The sequence below is a fragment of the Giraffa tippelskirchi genome, chromosome 8 (genome assembly GCF_054371585.1).
Source record: "Giraffa tippelskirchi isolate mGirTip1 chromosome 8, T2T-mGirTip1v1.2.pri, whole genome shotgun sequence".
Lineage (NCBI taxonomy): Eukaryota > Metazoa > Chordata > Mammalia > Artiodactyla > Giraffidae > Giraffa > Giraffa tippelskirchi.
Window position 1 is genome coordinate 82518738 of NC_137282.1, and position 20353 is coordinate 82539090.

At 35.0% G+C, this 20353-nt stretch overlaps 1 protein-coding gene across 3 annotated transcripts in view; it reads left to right on the plus strand.

The window, feature by feature from the left end:
- The window catches only part of NIPBL (NIPBL cohesin loading factor), a 198452-nt gene extending 180428 nt beyond the window's left edge, over nt 1-18024 (plus strand). For 2 of the 3 annotated variants that reach the window (XM_081522003.1, XM_081522005.1), the window contains 11 exons: nt 108-262; nt 1118-1208; nt 3261-3434; nt 3808-3998; nt 5922-6029; nt 6514-6714; nt 10615-10761; nt 12449-12723; nt 14862-15036; nt 16295-16483; nt 17045-18024. In XM_081522003.1, coding sequence (XP_081378129.1) covers nt 108-262; nt 1118-1208; nt 3261-3434; nt 3808-3998; nt 5922-6029; nt 6514-6714; nt 10615-10761; nt 12449-12723; nt 14862-15036; nt 16295-16483; nt 17045-17410 — 2072 coding nt within the window. In that variant the 3' untranslated portion in view covers nt 17411-18024. Of the gene's footprint in view, nt 1-107; nt 263-1117; nt 1209-3260; nt 3435-3807; nt 3999-5921; nt 6030-6513; nt 6715-10614; nt 10762-12448; nt 12724-14861; nt 15037-16294; nt 16525-17044 lie in introns of all 3 variants that reach the window. The other variant, XM_081522004.1, reaches the window with a different exon arrangement.
- The last annotated feature ends 2329 nt before the right edge of the window (nt 18025-20353 follow it).

A 20353-nucleotide genomic window follows, 5' to 3' on the forward strand; every position in this document is an offset into this window, starting at 1 on the left:
TAGTAAAATTTAGTTTTAAGTTTATTAGCAGTAATTATTTGAACATAACAGTTTAAGAATAGAGGGTTTGTTATAATAATATAAATAAATGTTACTTATTTTACTAGGTGCCATTTCAAAATTAAAAAGTCAACACCAAGAGGACCCAAATAACACTTCACTGCTAACAAACAAACCAGCACTTCTGAGATCCCTTTTCACTGTTGGGGCACTGTGTCGGCATTTTGATTTTGATCTGGAAGATTTTAAAGGCAACAGTAAGGTAAAGATCCTAATACTATTATTTAGTATCCTGAAAAAATAGAACTATGTGACCTGTGCATTAAAAAATGACTATAATGACCCAGGATGAGCAGCATTAGAGTAGTCTGGGTTTTGGTTTTGTTTTGTTTTAATTTTATTGTATTTTATTTTTCTATTTTTTGGATATGCAGCATGTGAAAGGGCTTTCCAGGTGGCACTAGTGGTAAAGAACCTGCCTGCTAATGCAGGAGATGTAAGAGACGCAGGCTTGATCCCTGGGTCAGGAAGATCCCCTGGAAGAGGACAGGGCAACCCACTCCAGTATTCTTGCCTGGAGAATCCCATGGACAGAGGAGCCTCGCAGGCTTCAGTCCATAGGGTCGCACAGAGTCGGACACGACCAAAGCAACTTAGCACGCACGCACGCACGCACGGCATGTGGGATCTTAGTTCCCTAACCCAGGATTGAACCTGCACCCCCTGCACTGGAAGCATGTAGTCTTAACCACTGACAGACCAGGGAAGTCCCTAGAGTTGTCTGGTTTAATTCTAAAACGGTGCTATTCAAAACATGGTCTTCAGACTGGCTTCTGATCTGTGAAGCCAATCTGTTAGTTACCAGTCCATAATAAATTAATGCAAGTTATATCTGCTTTGTATTTGTGGGCACATTTTGTCGGCAGCACTTTTATTTTTTAACTGTCCCAATGAATGACATTGTTCTAAAATTTATGGATTTATACATTTGTTGGTGATTTATTCTTTAGTAAATTTTACATGCAGAAGTTTGTTTTTAGATATTTTTTTCCTTCATAGTTGAAAACTGATCTAAGCTACTCTTCCTTATACACTTTAATGTGTTTTTCCCCCTTAGGTTAACATAAAGGATAAAGTACTTGAACTATTGATGTATTTTACAAAGCATTCAGATGAAGAAGTGCAAACAAAAGCCATCATTGGTCTAGGTAAATTAAGTCTAGATTTCTTCCTAGTTCTTAGTTGTTTGAGAGGTTGAGCAAGTTTTAAAATTTTTGTGAGTCTAAAATGTTGATTTATTTAAGTATGTTTCTGTTTAAAGTAAGGTCTGTTCTGGAAGGGGAAAACATGTACACCCATGGTGGATTCATGTCAAGTATGGCAAAACAAATACAATATTGTAAAGTTAAAAAATAGATAAATAAACTAATTTAAAATTTAAAAAAATAAAGTAGGGTCTGGTGTCTAGAATATACATCTGGGGGTTAAAACAACTGGGTTCCATTCTTGGCTTATCCAGTAACTTCCTGGGTGACTTTCAGCAAGTCATGTAACTTGTTTGTCAGTTTCCTCATTAGTAAAATAGAGGTGACAATACTTTCTTCTACCCCTACTTTATAGGGTTCAAAGTACTTTAATAAAGAAAAGTGATGTAGAAAAATTTGTACCGTTGTGTATTTTTTTAATTGTTGTTTTTCTTTGCAAAGTTTTGTCAGTATATGTGTCTGCCTCTTCTAAAGTCAAAACGAAGGGCAGTCTACACAGACTTCCATTTATTAATATATAGAAACACATGGTAACCAACCACATAGGAACAACTGGATGTATACTTTTTCTATATTATTTTTCCAAGAGCATTGATGTAATAAATACATGTGGTTAGGTTAGGTTTTTGAGGTTTATCTGGAAAGATATTGAAATATGGAAGAAATTTGAGAAGGATAGCCTTAAAGTCTTGATACCTGAATTAAATGCACTAAAAAAAATTAGAAGAGCACTTTCTTCAGATTTTTGTGCTGTTATTTTTGTTTGTTTGTTTGTTTTGTTTTACTTTGTACAGATATATATAAAGCTGTTCATTAAGGTTAATAACTTAGAAATTTTATTTAGTAGCATTAATAAAGTTTATAATGCATAGACATTGCTGTTATTTCTAAGGTACCCAAACTTCATTAAATGTTTACTAATTTTTTTTAATGTAAGTCTTAATATCTTATTTCCTCTTCATCTCTTTCAGAAAATTATATATAGCAAATAGAGTAAAAATTCATATACCACTTACTAGGGAGTTGTATTGGTAGAGGATTACCTTTCAAGTTAAATGTGTACTTCAGTCTGGACATACATTCTATAAAATGGCAAAAACTAACAGTGTTACATCTCATTCAGAGAACAAAGAGTGTAATTTTTAATTTGAAGCAATACTCTCCAGAAAATAAGTGCCTTTAGACCAGTTAATAAAAGTTGCCTGGGCCATTGTTTTCCTGTGTCACCTTGGGCTAGTTATCTGATCACTCTATGCTTTGAATTTAGTTTGTTATTTGGCATCCATAATACTTGCTCTCATCAAAGATCTTCGTTTTATCTCATTAAATAAGCATTTTGTACAAATAAACATGGGTAATATTATTTTGGGTAATAAATATAGGTAATAATTTGTGGTTATAGAATTCAGCATTGTGGCTTCATTATAACAACATATAGAAATAAATAGAAGATTTTTAGCTTTATTTTAGAACTAATCCATTTCATCAAATGAATATATTTTAATAGCACCAAGGTTAGTACCTTCCACTAGGGATCTAAAAATGCACACATTACCTCTTAAATCCTGAAAATACCCATTGAGGTAGGTGGGTGGTGAATATTATTGTCCCCATTTTACAGATGGAGAGTTGAGGCACAGAGAGATTATGTGACTCACCCAAGGTCACACTACAAGTCAGTGGTGGAGCCAGGAATAGAAACCAAGACTCCTGACTCCTAGTCCACTCCCTTAGCCACTAGGCCCTGCTCCCTCCTCAAGGTTTCCTCTTGTGTGAAATTCTCCTTTGAAATGCAATTTCTTGTTTTTAATTCATGGGGGAAGAAGTATCTGCTCTAATACTTCTCTAGGTAAGTCCACCAGCATATTCTTCCAGTCGTTTTAATTTTTGAAATAAGGAACTCTTCATATACTTTATCAACATTTTCATTAAATGTTCTATTTAATTTTAATATGAGTATATCAAGAAGATTTTTGTTTTTTTCATCTTCTTTAGGATTTGCCTTTATTCAGCACCCAAGTCTAATGTTTGAGCAAGAGGTGAAAAATCTATACAATAATATTTTATCTGATAAAAACTCCTCAGTAAATTTAAAAATACAAGTGTTAAAAAACCTCCAGACCTACCTACAAGAAGAAGATACACGTATGCAGCAGGCAGATAGAGACTGTAAGTGAAAATATATTTTCAAAGTTCACAGTGGGACTGCAGTTAGCTTACTCTATGACTTTTTTAATCCAGATACCTACTTACCCTATACCCTATATTAGATAAAAGGGTTGAATTAAAGAAGATACTTCATAAACTCCCTAAAGTAGTTTATAAGTTGAATGTGTGTGCAGACCTTAACATTTTGACAGAGGGAAAGGGATTATACTTTCTCATCATGTTATCCAAGGGGTCTCTAACAGACCTAAAAAAAAATAAAAAATTAAGGACCAATAGGCCAGCTATCACATTTTGTGCTTTTGATTGTGACTTAATTTAGTGTAGTTAGTAAAGTTAATATACATATTCTTGGTATGTTGACTTCCTTTTGTAGGGAAGAAGGTTGCAAAACAGGAAGATTTGAAAGAAATGGGTGATGTTTCCTCAGGGATGAGTAGTTCCATCATGCAGCTTTACCTCAAACAGGTGCTTGAGGCGTTTTTTCACACCCAATCAAGTGTACGCCACTTTGCCCTAAATGTCATTGCATTGACGCTAAACCAAGGTCTTATTCATCCAGTTCAGGTAAGTATGTTTTACAGCAATAGCACTTATGGAAAGAGCCAAGAATTTGTTGCCACGTGAACACATTGTGATTAGAAAATAAGTAGTTCTTTATTCCTCTTAGTTGTTGATTTCGGGGGAGGGGGGTGGGCATCCCAAACTCGTAGCAATCCAAGTTTTAGTCCATCTTTTAGGTTGTATTTAACTGCAAAGTACATATATATTCATAATGTTGATTCTGTTGTACAAACTTTAATTTATATTTGCACAATATGTACTCAGTATTACTTCTTCTAAGTAGGGATGATAGATTTGTTTTAATTCATGTTGACTCTTACCTCTAAAATCCAACAACAGCATGTAATGTAAATGGAGTTAAGAGTATAATCTATCTTAACAGTATGGATTTTAGTCCACAGAAAAGTCACCTATATAATCTGAACTCTGTTCCTTCATCTGTAGTTGGAAGTAAGATCAAGTACCCAATACCTTAAAACATGGATGTGTAGACTAGATGATATACTGAAGACATATTTGTACTACAAGGGGTTGGCAGCTAATGCTCATGTTGTAGTATTCTGACACGTTCAGGAGAGTGTCATAGGCTGGAGAAGTGAACTTGTTAAATAACAATAGCCTGTACCCTTCAAGATTTTTATTTCGGCTGTTTTGTTTAACTTTTTAAAAATATGTTCTTGATTCGTATGCTGTGTTCTTCTCTGTGTCCTGAAACAGAACACAGTAATGAATATTCAGTCTGTTCTTTGTGACTCAGGGCAGGATTGCTTAATAAAATGTACAGTACTCTGTTGATACTCTTGGATTTTTTAGATACTTAAGGCTCTTTGCTGATACGCTTAATAGTCTTAGGTTTTGCTCTTATTGTATCTTTTTTTGAACTTTAAAATTTTATATTTATCAAAAAATTGCAAGAGTGACACATTAAGCCCTTTATACTCTTTACGTATATTTTGCCATTTTGCCACATTTGCTTTCTCTCTCCATACATACACTAAATTATTTGATAATAAGTTTCAGATATCATAATTCTTTGCCTCTAAATACCTCAGCATACATTTTTTTAAGAACAGAAACATTCTCTTATAAAACCATAATGCAGTCATCAAATTTAGGAAACTTAACATTGATACAATAGTATGTAATATATTTTCATATTTTACAAATTAAGCTAATAATGTTTTTTGTGAACCTCCCCCCACCCCCAATTCAGGGTTTGATTCTTGATGACCCATTTCATTCAGTGCTATGTCTACTTTTTTTAAGTTGTTTTTTATTTGTTTGTTGCTATTTTTCTGGCTTCCTCACCTCTATCTAATTCAGAGTCACTTGACATAGTAGTGGTGTTTCCTGACCTTTAGATGCATACAGTGAGTATGACTGTTACCAGATTACTAGCTATCCAGCTGCCAGACCATTGAAGCCATATCTAAAATCAGCATTGTTGCGGGGGAGGGTGGATTTATATTTTTCTGGTGTTGAGTATGGAAGACAAAGTGTTTTTCCCCCTTTATTATCTTTACAAAGAAAATTCAGTCAGGCCTAAAAAATTATTGGATTATTCATTTGTAGTATATGTCATAATCTTAAATGGATATTCTTAGTTTGGGAGCCCTTTAGTTTTTGTTTTTGTTTTTTTTTTTTTAAAGAAAATAACTTTAAACTCACATTGAAATTGCTTGAAGTTCACCACATCACTTTTTAAAAAATTTTTTGCTGATGGAACAGTGCATTTTTACTTTCAGCTAAATCTAAGGGAAGATTAATAATTTTTAAAAGAATACTAAAACATGGCATTCATTTATAGGAAAGCCAATGAGCTAAATTCATATGTCCCAAATGTATAGCAAGTTTTAATATATGTCAAGATACATACAGAGCTTTTACTACTATGATGTCTCATGAATTCTTTATTTTTATTTTCAGTGTGTGCCGTATTTAATTGCTATGGGCACAGACCCAGAACCAGCTATGCGGAACAAGGCTGATCAGCAGCTTGTGGAAATAGACAAAAAATATGCTGGATTCATTCACGTATGTATTTTTAAATCGTGCAGCCTAAATTTAAGTATTGTTCTTTGGTAAACCATTTCTTTGGCAAATGTCCTGCCCAGATTCATATTCGAATAAAATATTTTGCTTACTAATTACTTCTAAACATGAATCTAAGTTTGTCCCCCAAGGTGTTTATTCTTTTTAAAATTAACTCTTTAAGATTGAGCTGGAAGTAACAGTATAGCATGCACGCTGGATGAAAATCAGGATGCATGGGTTCTAGTGCCTACTGTGTATCTTGGCAGTGATGGCTCCTCTGGGTCTCCATTTTTTCTTCTATTAAAATGAGCAGATTACAATAGATGATCTCTAGTATTCCTTCCAGTGCTTGCATTCTATGATTTTTATTATTCTAAATAAAACCAAATTATAAAGTTTGCCTCTGACTATAATGATCAAATTTATATTTTTAATTTGGCTCTTTTAATTTCTGTGACAAAAATAAGGCTTTTATTGATTTCAGATGAAAGCGGTGGCTGGCATGAAGATGTCTTACCAGGTACAACAGGCAATCAACACATGCCTAAAAGATCCTGTGAGGGGTTTCAGGCAAGACGAGTCCTCCAGTGCTTTGTGTTCACACCTTTACTCCATGATCCGTGGAAACCGCCAGCACAGACGCGCCTTTCTGATTTCTTTACTCAACCTCTTTGATGACACAGCAGTAAGCATCAAGAACTTCTTATTTTAAGAAGATAAATGTTCTATAAATTTTACGCCTAAAGTAGTCAACATTTTAAAAATATTATCAGTTTAGTAAATAACAATGACCATCTTAAATGTGTTTATTTAGGTGTATGTTAACTACAAGGTATTGAAGAGGAAATTTTGCATGAAAATAAACAAAATGAGGGATAAAGTATAATTGTGTCTCCATACTGAGTATGTTATAAACTTTATAGCAGTTCTTTTAAGCATGCTTTCATGTAAACTATGTTACTAAACTATCACTTCTCGGGATGGGTGGGTGGGTGGATGGGTGGATGGTTAGATAGATAAAGTGAAATTCCACTTGTTTATATCAGACTCGAACGTTTTAGAGTAACTGTCCTGTGTTTTAGGCTGCTGAGATCCCTGCTTGTTCAACCTGACCTCCTTTAATGAAAAGCCCACTTTTGTGCAATTACAATTTTGACCCTTTAGGAGCTATTGCACAAGTTGCATTGGCCAAGACTATAAGGCAGGAAAATAAAATATCCCATTCTTTAAGCTTACCTCTGAATATTTTCATTCATTTTACAACAGTATTCAGCATACGTTTTATGGTAGCCATTGTGCTAGAAGATGAAGATGTGGTATCTTTCCACATAGAACTTAACTAGTTCTTGTGTGAAGCTTTAAAAAGAAAAATATTTTTTTCATATTTTAATCACTTGATGACTTGACTTTGTTGCTGTTCCGATACCAGATTTTTTCAATGAAGTAAAATTAAAATTATGTGTGTTAGTTGCTCAGTCGTGTCCGACTCTTTGCAACCCCATAGACTAGCCCACCAGGCTCCTCTGTCCATGGAATTCTCCAGGCTAGAATACTGGAGTGGGTTGCCATTCCCTTCTCCAGGGGATCTTCCCCACCAGGTATCAAAACATAGTCTCCTGAACTGCAAGCAAATTCTTTACTCTCTGAGCTACCAGGGAAGCCCTAAAAATGACCAGAATGCAGATGCCTTATTAGACCTTTTCTTTTTAAATAGTACGTGAAATTTTTGGTTACATTATCTAACAAATAAATATAATAGACTTCTATTTTGGAAACACTTAGAATATAATTTAATCATCATCAGGGCTGTCAACAGTATTAAGCTTTCATTGTGTGTAAGAGGTTTAGATCGGAGTACATAATGATATGATAAGGTGCTCTTGTCATCACTGGATCTTACCTCCTGTAAGATAGCTGTAAAGATTAGCATAGTCTGAGTCCCAGATGGTTTGTATCTGTATCGCCCTAGTCTTTCTCTTCTTCCTGAGCTTCATTCCTACGTGATTTCATTGCCTGCTGTATGTCATTAGCTGGATGCTCTGTCACCCCAGCATGTGACATGCTAAATTGGAAATCTGGTTTTCATAATATAGTGCTTTCTTCTGACTACTTCCAACAGAAGATGTCAGAGGAGGAACAAATTACTGAAGAAGTAGGGGGATAAGATGGATCTACTGTTTAAGGCCGGGCAGGTGTAAAAACATAAAAAAGGTACAAAGATAAGAATGGGTGGGAAATAATGAATAGATGCATTATTTAACTAGAGCAGCAAGGTCATAGTGAGGCATGGTTTATGGAGGATCTTATAGATACTGTGAAACTATTGACAGTTGTTAAATACAGTGATGAGGACATGTGACAAAGAACATTTTAGGAACACAAATTTTTTAGCGTGTTCACACTGAAGGTAATAAGGGATTGAGTTGTTATGGTGAGAATTGGAAGGAAAAGAATGGATGGAAGGAAAAAAGAAACACTGAGGAAGGAATAAATTATATGAGACATTGTGAGAATGGTCAAAGGGTAACTGGAATATTTTTGTCCTGTTGTTCAGTCTTCTAGTCGTGTCTACCTCTTTGCAGCCCCATGGACTGCAGATGCCAGGGCTCTCTGTCCCTCACCATCTCCTGAAGTTTGCCCAAGTCCATGTCCATTGCATCAGTGATGCCATGCAGCGATCTCATCCCTTGACACCCTCTTCTCCTTCTGCCCTCAATCTTTCCCAGCATCAGGAACTTTTCCAATGAGTCAGCTGTTCTCATCAGATGACCAAAATACTGGGGTTTCAGCTTCAGCATCAGTCATCCCAATGAGTATTTAGACTTGATTTCCCTTAAGATTGACTAGTTTGATCTCCTTGCAGTCCGAGGGACTCTCAGGACTCCTAAGCACACAAAAAATAGAATGTTGCTAAAAGCAACGTATAGTCAAGGCTGTGGTTCTCCAGTGGTCATGTATGGATGTGAGAGTTGGACCATAAAGAAAGCTGAGCGCCGAAGAATTGATGCTTTTCAACTGTGGTGTTGGAGAAGACTCTTGAGAGTCCCTTGGACTGCAAGGAGATCCAACCAGTCCATCCTAAAGGAGATCAGTCCTGGGTGTTCATTGGAAGGACTGATCTGAAGCTGAAACTCCAGTACTTTGGCCACCTCATGTGAAGAGCTGACTCATTGGGAAAGACCCGGATGCTGGGAAAGATTGAGGGCAGGAGGAGAAGGGGACAACAGAGGATGAGATGCCTGTATGGCATCATCGACTCGATGGACATGGGTTTGGGTGGACTCCGGAGTTGGTGATGGACAGGGAGGCCTGGTGTGCTCTGGTTCATGGGGTTGCAAAGAGTCGGACACGACTGAGCAACTGAACTGAACTGAAAAGCAGTTTGAAAAGGAGTTGGTTTGAGAAGGAAATAGAAGAGGAATAGTCAAAGAGCTAGGAAGAGAAAACTAAAGAAAAAGGTTTCAGGGAGGTGAGGGTGATTGTCTGTATTTTCCCAACTTTAACATGTACATATTGATAAATATTTAAAAATAAAAATAGAGTGGGAGTTTCATGAATACTAATAGCAAGTTCATTCCATCTGTCCTTTGGGATTTTTGTTGTTTGCTACCACTGATATGGCATTTTGTGTTGTTTGGGCAGCAGGATAAGGGAGGTGATAGGAAGGTGTGTTTGGGGGGGAGTTTTAGGGAAGCGTTTGGCCATGCTTCAGGCAATGTGGAATCTTAGTTCCCCAAACAGGGATTAAACCCCTGCCCCTTACAATGGAAGCACAGTGTCTTATCCACCAAACCACCAGGGAAGTACCAAGAAGTAGTATTTTTAATTGCCTGGTTTGTTTTTTTTTTTTTAAAGCTATAAATATTTTTAAAAGAATTTAAATATTAACATGTCTTTCAGTTTATATTCTGTATGATCATGAAGTTCTGAAAAAAAGTCTCTGTTACTTCTTTTAAAAGCAAACAACTATTAGGAATCATAATTTGCCAACATCAGAGTTTTTATGGTGTGAATCTTTGGCAACTCTGTCAGAATGACTCTGATATTTTAAATTATACACACACAGGAAACTAACAATTGTTTTAAGAGTACATGAACTTGGATTTTTTTAACCCACATGTTAGAACTATAATTATTACCTCTTACTTTTGAAGACAGAATAACTGTGTGTAACTGATTGTTCCATATGGGTTAAACTTTTAGAGGCACAATGATAAGTAATCATTAATTCATATGTGTACTTTCTGATGTGGTATGGATTTGTCATAAAGATTCTATAGACTCTATAAGAAAACTTCCAGGAATTCCACTTGGGTGCACTGAAAAAACATTCACCTCTTCCCTTTTTAAGGTATCATGGTTTAAGTCGTTAGGAAATCTCTTAAAATGGATTTAAGATTATTCTGTAAAATCCATTTCTCTTCTGCCTCCTCCTTCTTCTTCCTTCTTTCTCTCTCTGTCCCTTCCTTTCTGAAACATTAACTGAGGTGAAAGTACCCTGTAATATTTTTTCTAAAAAGGTTTTTATGATGGATTTCTGGATTATCTACCAAACGTGTACTTTTTTTTTTTTTTCAATTTACAGAAAACAGAAGTGAATATGCTCTTGTATATAGCAGACAATCTAGCCTGTTTTCCATACCAGACACAGGAAGAGCCATTGTTTATAATGCATCATATAGACATTACACTCTCTGTTTCTGGTAGTAACCTACTTCAGTCATTCAAGGAGGTAAGTTACACACATTGCTATTCTTAATGCATCTTTCAAAATGCAGGCACACTGTTTTCACTGTTTTGTTTCTCCTTGTTCTTTTTATTGTTTTCACAGGTATATAAAGTCTTTGTAAATAAACTTACTGAAATCTAAATAGTGTTTGAGTTGGAGAGCGAAAATGAGTTGCCATTTCATTTCCATTAAGAAAGTTCTTAAAACCATTTCATTCCGGATCATTTAGGTGGAATTTATACATGCACATACTCACATGCATGCATGCACGTGCACACACACACATACATACATACATGGATTGTTCTGTTGATAAGCCATCCCACATCTTTATCTCTCCCACTTTAAAGCACTGACCTTAAATGTTTAGTGTCCATTCATATATTCCTTTAAACCCCATTTTAAAACGCCTTGCTCATTTATAAATCTGAAAATACTGTAGATAGCAGTAGTACACTTGAAGAGATACAGATATGAATATAAATAGCTTACTTACAAGGAACACAGAAAATTTATGCTATTGATTTCCTTATCCCTGAACACCAGAATCATAATGGAGTTGGTATATTGTATGCCCAAAATCTTTACTGAGTTTTTTGTTGTGAACTTCATATCTTTTCTTTCATGATTTTTAAGAAGAAAATATAGTTGGTTTAATTGTAAAAGCACCTGGTGTAGCTCTGGGAATAGAGTAGGTACACTCAGTAATTTGCATTCTTTGTAAATTAGTTGGAATATTTTCATGTACCTGATGATACAAGTAAATATTCTCATTTTACAATATCATTGTGCCCAAAACTCAGCCTGGTCAAATTCATAAATCAGGGAAATTATTTTAATACCTACCTAAGAGTTAGAATTACAGAGGTATCTGAACCCTTGCTACTTGAAGTGCAGACCAGAACCAGTAGCACCAGCCTCACCTGAGAGTTTGTTAGACCTGTAGAACCTTAGGCCCCACCCTAGACCTGCTGACACAGTGTTTGCATTGTTAATAAAATGCCTAGGTGTTTAATATGCACATTGAAGTTGAAGAGGTTAATAATTTCCCAGGAACTTGATGCATCATGGTCTCTTATTTTACTTCACTAACTGTTGTAAATGTACTTGTACATGTTTCTCCTGTTTTACCAGTTATATTTTGAGTATTGCTTTGTAATCTGGTCTTTTCCACCTCTGGAAACCAGTTGGCGTTGTTTCTTTTAAAAAGCTAACAGTTAAGAAACAATTTAATTTTGTGAGAAAAACTGCATGTTATCTTGCTGAAAAGTTCTTAAATGGGAGAGTTTAAAAGAAGGTGGGGGAATTCAAGACCTATTATATTTTCCTCAGTTAAACTATAATTACTTCTTTTCCTCTATAATGGCTTACCTATATACCAAATTGTTACTTCTGTAATTTATCTTTCATTGCTATCGTATAAGAAAATTCTTTCCCTTGAAATGATATTCCAGAAGGGCTTAGGGAGGATGGCACAGTAGTTGGAGGAGTGGATTTTATTTAGTCTTTGAACATTATTTTCTCCGTAAGGGTTACATCCCCAGTTGTTTACAGAAAGTCAGAGAGTTTTGATATATGAAACACTAAATTGAGGATACTTTTGAAGCTGTTGAAGGGAGCATATATATAGTTGTTAGTGGTATTTTCATTTTATTATTTTTCAGACAGAATAATTTCCTCTTTTTTTCAGTCTATGGTAAAAGATAAAAGGAAAGAAAGAAAATCATCTCCTGGTAAGGAAAATGAGTCAAGCGAGAGTGAAGAAGAAGTCTCTAGGCCTCGAAAGTCACGGAAACGTGTAGATTCGGATTCAGATTCGGATTCAGAAGATGATATAAATTCAGTGATGAAATGTTTGCCAGAAAATTCAGCTCCTTTAATTGAGTTTGCAAATGTCTCCCAGGGTATTTTATTGCTTCTGATGTTAAAACAACATTTGAAGAATCTCTGTGGATTTTCTGATAGGTAAGATTATATAAGCGGTAAAAGAAAAACTTGCTGTCTTCAAATAAAGAAGAAATATGAAACCCAGTTTTGATTGCATGCTGAATATTAAAAATGCTTTTTTATAAAAAGAAGTTTGTTCCTTTTAACTGCTATATAGTGTTTTTGTTGTATAATATACCATAATTTGTACATTATATTATTGAAGAGAGGAAAGCTATATTCTTCTAATTGGAGATAATGCATCATAAATTAAAAGACTTATTATGTTGGCTTTCCTAAAAAGATATTAGAGAATTAGGCTAACCTTAAAAATAGATGGCAGGGACTTCCCTGGTGGTCCAGTGGGTAAGACTCTGCACTCCCAATGCAGGAGGCCTGGGTTTGATCCTTCGTCAGGGAACCAGATCCCACATGCCACAACTAAGACCCAACACAGCAAAATAAATAAAATCAATAAAAGTAAATATTAAAAAAAAAAAAGATGGCAAATTCAAGTTTTTAAAGAGCTATAAATGAAGAATAAATAGATGCAGACCAGCTAGGCTAAGTTCTAACAGGATCCAATAGTCTTTAATGTACACTATCAAGGTAAGAGATAGAAAAGTACTAATAACTTTGAATGCCCTATAATTTTATTCATCATCAATCACTACACTGCCTGTACCCGTGGAATTTGGACATTTTTCACATTCATTGAAACCTTATGAAGTTAAATGTTCATGGGGACAGATAATGAAATGAATAAAGTGGACCTGGGTTGCTGCTGCTGCTGCTAAGTCGCTTCAGTCGTGTCCGACTCTGTGCGACCCCATAGACAGCAGCCCACCAGGCTCCTTCGTCTCTGGGATTCTCCAGGCAAGCATATTGGAGTGGGTTGCCATTTCCTTCTCCAGTGCATGAAAGTGAAAAGTGAAAGTGAAGTCGCTCAGTCGTGTCTGACTGTTCGAGACACCATGGGCTGCAGCCTACCAGGCTCCTCCGTCCGTGGGGTTTCCCAGGCAAGAGTACTGGAGTGGGGTGCCATTGCCTTCTCCGACCTGTGTAGGTCATTGGCAAAATGAAAAGAGCACATTTGGGGTTCAGATATTCATCAGCTTGTTCCCATGGGAGAGAGCGGGGACAGTGTGGCCAGAGCTTCCATTTTTTCAAGGGAAGCTAGAAAATCCAGATTTTAATGAGAAATACCTTGATGTTAAATGTTAGCAACTGTAGGACATACTGTGTTACATTGCACTTCACAGATACTGCATTTTATACAAATTGAAGGTTTGTGGCTGTCTTGCATCACACAAGTCTGTTGGCTCCATTTTTCCAACAGCATTTATTCCCTTTGTTTCTCTGTCACATTTTGTAGTTATTCAACAATATTTAAATATTTTTCATTATTATTTTTATGGTGGTCTTTGATCAGTCATCTTTGATGTAATGATTGTCAAAAGATTACAATTCACTGAAGACTCATGATACTTTTTAGCAATAAAGTATTTTTTAATTAAGATATGTACGTTGTTTTTCAACATAATGCTGTTGCACACTTTAAATAGACTATAGTATGGTGTAAATGTAACCTTTACATTCATTGGGAAATGAAAAAATTGATATGGTTCACTTTATTGCAATAATTGCTTTATTGCAATGGTCTGGAACCAAATCCGTAATGTCTCCAAGGTATGCCTGTTATTCAAAATAATTTAAAACCTTGTAAAGTCTTGGGGCAGTGCTAAGGAGATGGAAAGATTTTGAAATAGAGTTGTTAATAATATGAAGCAGGTTTGTAAACAATCATTCTGGCCATGTAGAGAATGAAAAATCTTAGAAGGTAAACCAGTTAGGTAGTACTGAGTAATTATATTAAAACTGTCTTACAGTCACAATCGTGGTACTAAAAAATAGACTTGAGAAACTACTTTCATTTATATGATGCCCCGATTCAAGACAAGTACTGAGGAAAACAAGAGAATATTACTCTTTAATCTTTGATTTTGTGTCTTTACCTCCCTTTTTAAAATTATATTTATTTTGTATACAGTTTCACTGGTTAAAATCTGTATGACAAAAAGTTTAGTTTTAAGTAAATAAAACTTAACTAGAATCCATTTAAATGTAAATGTCTGGAAAAAAACTTTTACGTTAATGGTTTTATTTTCCTAAAACAGTAAAATTCAGAAATATTCTCCGTCTGAATCTGCAAAAGTGTATGATAAAGCGATAAACCGGAAAACAGGAGTTCATTTTCATCCCAAACAAACACTGGACTTCCTGCGGAGTGATATGGCTAATTCCAAAATCACTGAAGATGTGAAGAGGAGTATAGTAAAACAGTACCTAGATGTGAGTAGTAAAACCAAAATATGTTTCATTTTGATAATGACTTTTTAAAATGTAAATACTTTTGAGAGGGCTACCCTCTTTAGCCATTTCTGTTCCTCTTCCTTCAGGCAACCAGTATCACATTTTTTTCATGTTTTCTTACAGAAGAAGTACAAGTATATATACCCCCACACACATATGTGTGTGGGGGTATATATATATATGTATATACCCATTTAACAAGTGTGTATATGAATGTACTAATTATGCTTTTAAAATGTCTTTAAAAATAGGCAAATGAGGGGAATTCCCTGGTGGTCCAGTGGTTAGGACTCCATACCTTCACTGCTGAGGGCTCAGGGTTCAATCCCTGGTCAAGAACTTAGATCCTGAAAGCCATGGGACACAGCTGGGAAAAAAAAATAAGGGGGGCAGATTCAGAGAGACAGAAAATGGACCCGAAGTTTACCAGGGCCAGTGGGGAGGGAGGAATGGGGAGTATTAAATGGTTACAGACTGAGTTTCTTTTGGGAGTGATGTAAAAGTTTTAGAAACAATGGTAGTGATGGTTGTGCAACATTATGAATATACTTCATGTCAGTGAATTAAGCACTTTAAAATAAAGTGGTAAATTTTCTGTTACATAATTTTACCACAATAAAATTTTTTTAATGTTTATAAAATGTTTTTCAAGATTGTCCTAAAAAGTAAAAATAAAGTCTTTAAATTTAATCTCCTTAAAGCTGGTAGTTGAATATAACTAATCATGATTTCCTTGACTAAGAATGTAAGCTACACAGTGGTTTTCATATTATTCATAGACTGCAAACCTTATACTTTAAATTTAGCATTTATTTTAGTTCTTTAAAATTGTTTGACATCTTTCATTTATTCTTATGTCCTCTTGGTGGAAAGCAGAAGAAGCAGAAAATGTTTAAATGTCTGTCAGTAATTAGCAATCACTGGCCGCTTGATAACTTGGATCAGAGTCAGTGACATATTGCTTATAGGAGAAATCTGGTCAACTGCCTGTTGGTATAAAATAAAGTTTTATTGAAACAGCTATGTGCATTCATTTCTGTGTTGCATTTTAGCCTGCAGAGCCAAAAATACTTCCAATCTGGCTCTTTACAAAAAACGTTTTCCAGCACTCAAGTTGGACAGTAGCTAAAGTCTCTTTCACCAACATCAAACCACTGCCATGGAAAACATTTAGGAATTTGACGGTCTTGTTTGAAATGTTTACCTCAAATTCTAAGTTAATATCTAATTTTTGTAGTTCAAACTTCTCATGGAACATCTGGACCCTGATGAAGAGGAAGAAGAAGGGGAGGTGTCAGCCAGCACAAATGCTCGGAACAAAGCAATTACCTCGCTGCTTGGAGGAGGCAGCCCTAAAAATAATGCAGCAGCAGAGACAGAAGATGATGAAAGTGATGGGGAGGATAGAGGAGGAGGCACTTCAGGGGTGAGGCGGAGGAGGAGTCAACGTATTTCGCAGCGTATTACGTAAAATGATTTTTATGTGCTTATATATGTCAGTCTATTCAATGTACACGAAGTAATGTAATACTTATGAGAGAAAACATTTTGTAGATAGAAATTCTCTACTTATCCATTTATACATCTTTTTGTAGAAAGTTTAACATAAAAGACAATAAAAAAGAAAAAACAGAAATGAGATTTATCCAGCATAAAGGGTTATTAATTTTTCTTTGGATTGTATTAATGTGTGTTATCCTTTTTTATTGTTGCTAAATTTTATGTAGCTTTATGGTTCATATGTATATATAATTTTATATATCAATAAGAGTAAAGACACGGGTACAAATTAAGAGTTACATGGTTTTACAAATATATGTTAACCCCTTGGCGCTGGCGGTCACGGTGCGTCTCATTGCCGGCAATGGAAGTGTGCTGGGAAATCCCAACTCCCGGCGTCAAGGGATTAAAAGCAATAAAAACAATAATTTCACTAAAATTATTTTGTGTAACACTTGGTCTTTTTTCCCCCCTCCCAATGTTTTAGTCATTGAGAAGGTCAAAACGAAATTCAGACTCTACGGAGTTGGCAGCACAGATGAATGAAAGTGTTGACGTCATGGATGTCATCGCTATTTGCTGTCCAAAGTACAAAGATCGACCACAAATTGCAAGAGTAGTACAGAAAACCAGCAATGGCTTCAGTGTTCAGTGGATGGCAGGCTCCTACAGTGGCTCCTGGACTGAGGCTAAGCGCCGTGATGGCCGCAAACTGGTGCCTTGGGTAGACACTATTAAAGAGTCAGACATTATTTACAAAAAAATTGCTCTAACGAGTGCTAATAAGCTGACTAATAAAGTTGTTCAGACTTTACGATCCCTGTATGCCGCCAAGGATGGGACTTCCAGCTAATGAATTTGTACATGCAGCCAAATTTACAGGAGTTTTTTTTAAAGGCAGAAAAACTTGAATATCAACATTCTGGCAAAAAAAAAAAAAACAGTTTTATGAAGAGTAAGAATGGAACCTGGGATGCAGGAACAAAAGAAGGAAATGTTGGGCAAACATTTTTGTGGGAGCTCCCTTCGCTGTTGTGCAGCAGAAACAGATTCTCAGTTCATTTTTACTCCCACTGTATTATAGTTTAACAAAAATTGTTTATATCTTGGAAAAAAAAACTTTCTGTTTAAAAATAAACAAGTGAATGTTGGAAATTAGTCTGTTAATGTTCTTAATAAAGTGTTCTTGGAGTTTAACCTAGCAGCGGATGGCTTTCTTTAGCTTAGCCCAGTTTCCAGGGAAGCATTGTTTTTTCCAGGCTGTAAAATGGCAGAATCTCCTGGATATATAATTTATTCTGTTGGAAAAAAAAAAGCATGCAGTATCTATGACCTATCTGCAGAAGGAGTTTTTGTAAATGTAGATTTTGATGTATTAGGTCACCCTGAAAACAATACAAGAAAAGGGATCCCCAGACTACCTGGTGGAGCGAATACTGCAATAAATTTTTTTACTTCTCTTTGTTACTTGTCTGTTTCCATTTGAATTTCTTATTGTAAAGATCTGTTTAAATCCATTTATATTATTTTGCAGTCTTTTATGTAAAATTTATTATATCACTGGTTTTCAAGACAAAACATAAAATATTGTTTATACAGTTTGTATAGGCTGACTTCTGAATAATTGGTATCTATTATTTTCATTCCCATAAGAGGGTGTAAACAATTAATTCCAGGGTTTTATTGTATCCTGCAATATTTAGTATTAACTATATATGATTTAGCACTGTGCCAAACACATTTTCAAGAGTACATTTTGATATAAAAAGAAACTATAGTTTGTTCCTTGTATGCTTCAATTTCTTTCTAGTGATGTCATGATGGTAATATTTATTTTTTAATCCTTGGGGGAAAAGTTACAGTCTTGGGGAAAGGTAACAGTCATGCTATTTTGGGAACCTAGCATTTCTCTTAGTTAAAATTATGCCATGTGTTATTTTCGAAATAGAATTGAGATGACTATGACACTTCATAATAACATTACATTTTTCACGAGTTATTTTTTAATGCTGAAAAAGGAGTAATTTTACTAGTTGAGATGTTTATTCATTTTCTATTCTAAATGTTTTATACATCTTTGGGGAGCAGTTGTCATTTATTTGTTATTACAGATGGGGAGGTGGGTATTTAATTAGTTGATTTGCATAGTTGATGCTCAGAAATAGTAATGCCTAAAATTTATGGAGGATGAGGTCTGTTTCAGATTTAAATCTTTTTAAAAATATGTACTATTTTTTAAGTCAGCTTTTTAAAACTGACCTCTAGAATGTTAAGTTTTATGAAATTGGCCAATAAACAAAGATACTCAATTTGTGAGGAAGAGTGACATTGCCATAAAATAACTTTTTGTGAACTCCTATTAAACCACTATGAAAATAACTTTACAGGATCTATTTCCTATGTGGAATTATTTCAGAACATTTTCTTGAAGGAAATGTTTTCTCATTCTTCTTTTTCTTCCACTTAATTACACGTTTCCTCTTCCTTTTTACTGTGAACTACGTGGGACAAAAGTAGATTGGGTTCCCCCCCCCCTTTGGAGTTTTATCAGCAAAAGATTAAGGTGACTTTTGAAAACAATAATGATATATCAATAAGAGTAAAATACCAGTTAGGAAAAATTGATAGAATATAAAGTCCAGCCTCTAGATTTCTAAGACTGGAGCTGTGGATTTAAAAAGCCAGTTTTGAATGCTGATGTTTAATGATGCATGCTGTCTTCGTGTTATCCCCATTTTGTACATAAGAAAAACGGAGGCGCAACAGGATTCAGTAATGTGCTTTTAAGTGTTATAATAGGGATTTAAATTTAGCATTGGAGTAGTTGCATCTCACTACTCTACACTGATTGCTTTTTAGCATTAAAGATGATCCATTTTGAAAGTGAACCAGTTCTTAAAGGATCCTTGGAGTATACATATACTTGGGGATCCTATTTACCCCCGTTAACCTCAGTTGGTCATAGATGAATTGCTGTGTTTAGGAATTTTCCATATATTCTAAGCTTCAATATTTGAGCTATTAATTAAAGCAAATGTTGATGTAACTTGGGGCTTCGCAGGTGACTCAGTGGTAAAGAATCTGCCTGCCAGTGCCAAAGATGTGTCAACTTATCAAACCTTCACTTTTTACATTAATATGAAATCTAGTATTTTCTTACTTAAATTACCTAGTAATATTCTGATAAAGAATGGGTATTTAAAAAACAAATTCATACCGAAGTACAGATACAGTAAACAGAATTTAGTACTCTCTAGTAGAATAAATTCTGAACTTTTAGGGGAAAGTAGTATATCGCTTATTCAGTTAATATGTTGAGTATTTGAATTGTTAGCAGGTAACTGAAGCACACAGCAGTTTTTAACAACTGTAGTACATTTCTTGAAGACAGGTAAGTCAAGCTGTTTTGTCCAATGTTGATTTCATGACCAGGAAGCAAATTTATTCTGTGTTCAATTAGAAAGTGAACTTAACCAAGAAAGTATATGGTTCTCCCTCCCCACACACCATGTTTAGTTACATAAAGTACTCGTCTTTGTCACTATCTTAATGTCTAGGTGGTCTGCATCTTCAGAACTGTTGATATCAACCAGAATAAGATTATTTGTGCAAATATAAAATGCATCAGATTACCCATTTAAAATAATATGGAACATTTGATAGTAATTTTTGCTCTATAAAAGTTCTACTTATTTGAACCTTTCACCGTTTGCCTTGCTCATTCTAAAACTAAAGTTTAACTTACATAATTTTTCATCATAGGTATTAATTATACAAATGATGTGAATTTTTTTTT